We start from the raw sequence: 7,348 nt of genomic DNA on the forward strand, positions 1-7,348 counted from the left end.
TTTATTTGTGTGTATATATATATATATATATATATATATATATATATATATATATATATATATATATTATTGTTGTTATATACGCCAAAAAAAATTGTTTTTCAATTTTTATTTTGGTCTTCTTAATTCTATTTCAAAAATTTTAATCAAATTAAAGAGTAACATTTTCTTTGCTCTTAATTTTTTTTTTTTGTATTTATTATTATTTACACTATAATATTTAGATCCTAATATATTAAGACAGAACAAGAAAGTATAACCGCATACTTTGGACTAAAAACTGAAATACCTTTGATGGCTGTTATAAAATAATATTTTTATGTCTGTGACTTTTTTATTTAATTTATTTGATTATTTGATTTAATTTATTTGACAATAATAACCTTAAACCAAAAATACCTGTAATAAGTTACTTGCAATTGTTACCCTTTTGAGTAGCCTAAACTACAGCCTGTGTAGGAGAGTACACCCCCTCCTTTTTTTGTGGTTATATAACTAACTATTGTGATATTTTCTCTCTTTCAGATATGTAATTGTATACTTTTCGATTTTATATATGCGGTATCGTGCTGGCATTGTCACTGATGAGATGTTATCTATGCCAAAAACTCCATTTCTATTTGTTGGTCTCTTAGAAGCTCTGGGTGCTGCTACCGGAATGGCAGCAGGAGGTGATGCTTATTCTTATTTATGTTTTTCTGTTTATCATCAAAGTTTGCGGCATTTCCACATGATTGAAATTCTCCGGTATTTAGTAATCTTCCTTCCATCAAATTTTCTTCCTGAAAGACAGAAATGCAAACACAAGAATTAACTAAATATAATAAAAAACAGCTGCAGGCATATTTATAGTGGTCATTTAATTTCAGAGAATCAACTTTTGCCATTACTCCAGCTGGTAGAATACATTGTTAACAATTTATGCTTTTAGAGTACTGACAATGTATAGCATTGAATATTTCTCTACTATTAGCAGTTTTTATTTTCACAAAATATTGCTTTATGAGGTTTTGGTGTACATATTTAAGCTTCTCTTGATGAATTGAGCATATTTTTTAAAAATTAGACAGAATGACTGATAGATTTTTAAGATTCTTATTTATTTACATTTTATGTTGCTCGCCTTCAACTCTAATTTGCGAAGCATCTTTGACTGCCACTCTTCATATCTTATAGATTTTATAGGAGATATTTAGTTAATTATGTCATTGGCTTTAGTGTTGTACAACTTGTTTATAAATAAGTACGAACATGTCTGAATTTCATTTAATAGTTTTTTTCCATATATGTTGTATCAGCAATGCTATCCGGAGCATCAATTCCAATCTTATCTCAGGTAAAAGCCAAAAGCATTCAATTGCTCTCTGCCATTTATTGCGATGTCTTTATTCTAAGTTTTGTCCTACTAGTTATGATCAAGTAATTGAGTAGGTGTTCTTTAACATAGGTGTGATTTATTCATTAAAAAGAACATATGTGTGGTTAGTTACATCAACCACACATCATAGTCACAACAAACATACAGGAAACATGCATCACCATGTCTGTATGTTACATGAGTTCAGTTTGGTACAAAACAAGTTCTAAAACCCTAAGTCAAATAATTAATCAAAAGATGGATTTGACCGTCCTCGGGAGCTACATTATTTTACAAAAAGCTCCTTCCTCTACTACCATGGTTATTTACAGACAGATGTCCAATACTAGATACTGCCGACAGTGTTGTCAAATATCGATCTTGTTGGTGGATTGCGGTGGCAGTTTTTTTGACAACTGACATGGCCAATTTGTGAAGAATGGCGGCGGCATGGCATTTTATGGCGGCTAAAAATAGGGAATCTTTGGTTTTCTGCCGTGGTCCGCCATCAATAACACTGGCTGGCAGTGGCAATGGCATTTCGGACAATGAGATGGGCCTGGCTGCAACTGCCGTAATCTCCAAATACAACTGGTATATGATCTGGATGACAATTGGACCGGGTAAGGGTCCATCTAAATTTCACAAAATTTATCGGTGTACATAGTTGTAACAATAGTCATAGAGAAAGAGAGGGGAGAGGGAGAAAGGAGGTAGAGTTCCAATAATATGATTAGCAAAAGTAATATAAAATGTATTGAGTATATACAGTAGATACTAAAAGGAATTAACTACCCTTAACATAAAACATATTGTCTAACAATAATTACGAAGCAGTATTTTAGTTCTTCTGTAGATTAAAAGGAAAATATCAGATTAAACAAAATTTTGAAGTAGACAGATGAATTTCCATGGAACGATACAGCTTGCAAGTGACAAATAATTGTGCATAACAAGTGCATGAAAGGGTTTTACTTACTTCTTGTAGAGTCTCATTTATAGAGGAGCGACTCAAAGTTTCACATATTGCATCGGTGCCATCTTTTCTTTTCATGTTCATCATTTCTGTTTATACCGTCCCTGTATTTCAACATTTCAAATATGACTATGCTCGATTGGTCATTATGATCATCAGATCATGGTAAGCAGCTTCGCGGGATAGCTTTGTTTTATTGATGGCTCCACAACACTTAGTAGCTTGTCTAGGTCACATGTTAGAATTATCTACAAAATCTACATCCCCAAAGTCACTCACTGACTGATGCAATCTCATTTCACATGTACCATGTGTATTTCAATGTTTTCCATATTTTTCAATATAATGCAAATGAGTTATATAGCAATGCATGAAAAATTCCAGGAAATCTCACAGATTGCAATATTATATTTTGATCAGATAACCTCACATCGTTATACTTAGAGGTTTATTCTATTGCTGTTCGCTTCAGTTTCTTGCTGTGATTGTGTGATCTATCATATGTGGTCCTTTTTAATCTATCGTCTATGGTTCTAGATCCTATTGTCTAGGTTGTCATATCTTTTGATTCCATCATCTGAGACTCTTTGCTCTTTCGTCTGGAAATTCTGATCTTATTTTATCATTTGGGTTGTCTATCCTGATCCTTTTGTCTAAAGCTTTCTCACTCTTCTATCAGAAGCTCCAATTTGATATTAGTATCTCTTTACTATACAATTGGAAAGTCCTTATCCAATTGTCTGAGACTTCACACTCCAAACATATGAATTCCATTAGTCCTACGTATAAGGTCTGTTACTCCATTTTGTAAGGTCTATTGTTTCAGTCATCTAAATTTCCTAAAATATACCATTATTTTCAGTCCACAAAACTCAAATTTTAGCATCCTAGTATACCTCTATTATCAGTCACAATTAATTCAAATTTTAGTATCCTAGCATCTAATCCTCAAATAATTCCTAATTAGTAAGAGTGTGTGTGAAAAACAAGATGTTACATTGATTATTAAATTATGTTACCAATGCATTTACACTGTTTTGCTAGTGAAATATATAAATTTCAGTATTGTTCACAAACTTTAGATATTAGTGAAAATGTGTTGCACGAGCATATGTATATGTTGGTATGCCTTTGGAAATATTTACCACTTGAGATGCTCTTATAAGTTGTCCATTATGTACCTACCACCCAAAGATACAATACCCATGCCCTTGGATATATGTCGTGTCTGATAAGTCGTCAAGTAGTCCAAGGTGTAAAACAATTGACACATGTTGAAAGAATCCAAACATCCCGATCCTGAACAGTCAAAAGTGGTCAAAATAAAAAAAATTGGCTCATAGATTGTGACCTAAACCAACTTCGGTTAGTTTCTGTATATTATTTAGCTCATCTGTAAGCAACTTGTGTACATTTCATGTAAAAGGTAAACTAAAGATGGATAATTTAACCTACAATTTTCCTGCAGTCTTTTCTTGTGTGGCAAATTCTCCTGTCAACTATTTTTCTTAGGAGAAGATATAAAGTCAACCAACTACTTGGATGCTTTCTTGTGGCCATTGGTGTAATTATCACAGTAGCGAGGTCAGCCATGTTAATTTTTTGGATTTTAGATTATATTGGCTTGTATTTTGAGTGTCAACGTATACACTGCAATCTGGAACCATGTGCCTGTAGGCAATAGAAAATGGTCAACAATGATGTTGACCGTGCAATCTATTACACATTCATTTATTATTTTTCATAATATGTGTAATAAACTTTAAACAACATTTATTCACTCAAGCAATTCACATCACTTTGTGTACTTACGTTTCTCTGCCTGATTCTCAAGTGTAACTTAGTGTTTATTCTATTTTGATTATTTCTGATTATGCGCCTATGTTTACTTAATGTAGTGGATCTGGTGCCGGGAAATCATTGAAGGAAGCTGGTATATTTTGGAGTCTTTTAATGATGGTTTCATTTTTATTCCAAGCAGCTGACACTGTGCTCAAGGTGGTTGCTATTTTAATGATATTACATTTTCCTAGGTTTTGAACTATTTCTCAATGGTAACTCGTGGCATTTCCATACTCTGTAGGAGGTAATCTTTTTAGATGCATCCCGGAAACTGAAGGTATGTTCATGATTTTTTTGATTCATATGCATGTGTAAATTAAGACTTCATAGGTCATATCATGGTTTGATACTACTGAAGTAAGTAATCTTACTGCTGCTGCACTTGGTAACATGTCTGCCTCTAATGTTAATATCGAGAATGATGTTACTAAATTTAGTATAACCTGGACAAAACTGACAGCAAATGGTTGTTTACATTTTTTAAAGCTTCAAAGAAATAACCTATTGTAATGCCTGGTAGACTCATTTATGTTGTCAGTTAAACAATTCTTTCGTATTATTCAAAGTTCTAAAGCAAAAACCATGTTTTTCTGATGGATGTTGCTAAAGTAGTTTAAAATTACGAAATAATTTAGCTGTTACTTTCATACAATGTAATGTATTAATCATCAATATTCAATATCATCTGAAACAGGGAGGTTCTTTGGATTTATTTATTGTCAATTCCTTCGGATCTGCTTTCCAAGTAGGTATCCTGCAATCTATCATGAAATTTGCATCTTTTGAATTACAACATAAATTATATTGGATGCCTAAATTACTATATGTTTAGTGTAGGCACTGTTTATATGTCTCCTCCTCCCCTTCTTATCAAAATTATGGGGCATACCTTTCAGTCAACTACCAAACTACCTTAAAGATGGTGCAGCCTGCTTTCTGAATGTTGGAAAGCTGTCTAGTGGTAAGATATTTTCTTTCCCATATTGTCATTTCTTATAGAATGTGATAACCAAAATATCGTTAGCTTATCAAATGTGTTTTAGCTTCGTATTGTGATTATCAAGGTACGGATTCATTCTCTCAACAGTTTCAAATCCTAATTAACTTTGCATTAATTTTTGTTTCCAGGTTGTGATGGAGCTCCCCTGCTGCCTGTGCTGTTTATTATTGTCAACATGGGCTTCAATATCTCGTTGCTTTATCTCCTCAAGATTTCTTCAGCTGTTGTCTCTTGTCTAGCCACCACATTCTCAGGTATAAGATTTGTTTCTCTCAAAGGATATCAACATTGGCGGGTTAAGTATTCACAAAACCTCAATTAGTTGGTCATGCATAATGTGTTTTGAGGTTTGAAGATTGATGTTAGATTTGTAACATTCATGATTACTTTCTAACACTGCAAACATCTGGGTATTGTTTGTTTGGGACAGAAATCATGATACTCATTGATTCTTTTTTCTTTCTTGGGTTTTTCGAGACCAGCATTAGAGATTTAGGAGTACATCTAAAGTGCATTTTTTAAAACAAGTTTTGGGTATGAGGAATATTATTGCGGGTTTCAAGAAGAGGAGGGAAGCTATTCAATTATTCTGTGTTATATGATTGAGTGGAGAAAATGAACAGGTGTAACCCTTTAAAATCAGGAAATCATACAAAACTTGCAGTTTTGGACATATTGACTAAAATCAAAAGAAATGAGTTGAAATCCTCTGCATTTCTCAAAAGAAATTAATAGTTTTGTGTGTAGAAAGTCAACAAATACTCAATTCATATCACATATTCTAAAAATGTTTGTTGATATACACACAACTATAGTAATGGATTCTCCATTTCTTTTAAGAAATGGAGAGGATCCCAACCTGGAATGAACAGCTAATGCAATGATTAGTGATTAAGACTAACTTATTAAATACTCTTCTATGTGATATCAGTACCTGAATATTGTATTGTTTTCCTTTCCTTCCATTTTTGTAAATTATAATCTTATTATAAATTCATGCTAATTGATTATAATCTGAAATGAACTAATGAATCTAAATTCATGTTTGTGGCAGTCCCAATAGCAATCTATGTGTTCACACTGCCACTGCCATATCTTGGTGTTGCGTCTTCTCTTCCAACAGGATTTCTTGCTGGAGCCGTCATTCTCATCATGGGATTACTCATCTATACATGGACTCCTTCAAATGCTTCCTTGACTGCTCCCACCTAGTGAAGCCATGTGGGAATTTGAACCTCAATACATGCACCATTTCTCCAAGCAAAGCATAGGTTGCAACTACCCGCATGACAGCGAACAGTGTAACCCGCAATTCAGGTTCAACCTTTCACAAGAAAAGGGGTAGAAATCAAACAACTGATGCAATTTTGTTTCATTAACATTTGATGAAAATGATAAAGAAAAGAATACAGGAAATGAAATCCTCCTGAGCTTTCTCAAGAGTATGGATAGATCTAGTTCAAATTTTGTTTGGAAAAAGAAAATGGAACAGAAAATGATTGAAATATGAAGAGTTTTTTTTTTTTTGTGAAGAAAATATGAACATGCATTTAATCTTCTTTTGCTTGGTTGAATGCCCAAATACTGGTTCTGTAAGCCTGTTAAGTTTCCAGAAGTGAAGTCCTTTCATATAGGCTTTGCTAAAACCTGATGTTGATCTCCGAAGTTTAACTGGAATCTCAATTTAGTCCTGAACTTTTTGTTTGTGCAGATTTGTGCCTTAAATTTAATCTTAGAACCCGATTTGCATGACCCATCACTCACCATCCAACAATGAGGAACTACTCAGGAGTGTTGGGAGTATACAATGAATGAACACTCGACTCTTTCTCCCTCAAAGCTACTACCTTAGGTGCTCCTACACATCGACAACCTTGTTGTCTAAAATATCAGCGATTGTCATGGTGATAATGGGATGGTTAGCGATGTAAAGCCCTTTGAACTTATCATATTTGATGGATTGGTAATTGCTAGGTAATTTGAGCGTCCATCAGACATTAACCAAACCATATATGTATGAAACAACTCTAGTGTATATTGTGATCCAACATGCAACATCAAACTCCATCCCGATATCGTCCTCGTTGTCATCAATAAATCCTGCCATTGAGCTCTGCGTACTCCTCCAAAGCATCTAAACGTCTACAATATGCGGGGACAAAATGTAAAATAG

At 33.5% G+C, this 7,348-nt stretch overlaps 1 protein-coding gene across 1 annotated transcript in view; it reads left to right on the top strand.

Annotated features, from left to right (window-relative positions):
- The window catches only part of LOC101512415 (protein CLT3, chloroplastic-like), a 9,232-nt gene extending 2,347 nt beyond the window's left edge, over positions 1-6,885 (top strand). Inside the window, exons 2-10 of the mRNA XM_004500012.4 lie at positions 526-671; positions 1,299-1,336; positions 3,802-3,917; positions 4,232-4,331; positions 4,417-4,452; positions 4,870-4,920; positions 5,013-5,136; positions 5,304-5,429; positions 6,230-6,885. Of these exons, the coding sequence (XP_004500069.1) occupies positions 526-671; positions 1,299-1,336; positions 3,802-3,917; positions 4,232-4,331; positions 4,417-4,452; positions 4,870-4,920; positions 5,013-5,136; positions 5,304-5,429; positions 6,230-6,387 (895 nt within the window). The 3' untranslated portion in view covers positions 6,388-6,885. The remainder of the gene's footprint in view (positions 1-525; positions 672-1,298; positions 1,337-3,801; positions 3,918-4,231; positions 4,332-4,416; positions 4,453-4,869; positions 4,921-5,012; positions 5,137-5,303; positions 5,430-6,229) is intronic.
- Positions 6,886-7,348: the final 463 nt, after the last annotated feature.

Source organism: Cicer arietinum, chromosome 5, assembly GCF_000331145.2.
Source record: "Cicer arietinum cultivar CDC Frontier isolate Library 1 chromosome 5, Cicar.CDCFrontier_v2.0, whole genome shotgun sequence".
Taxonomy (NCBI): Eukaryota; Viridiplantae; Streptophyta; class Magnoliopsida; order Fabales; family Fabaceae; genus Cicer; species Cicer arietinum.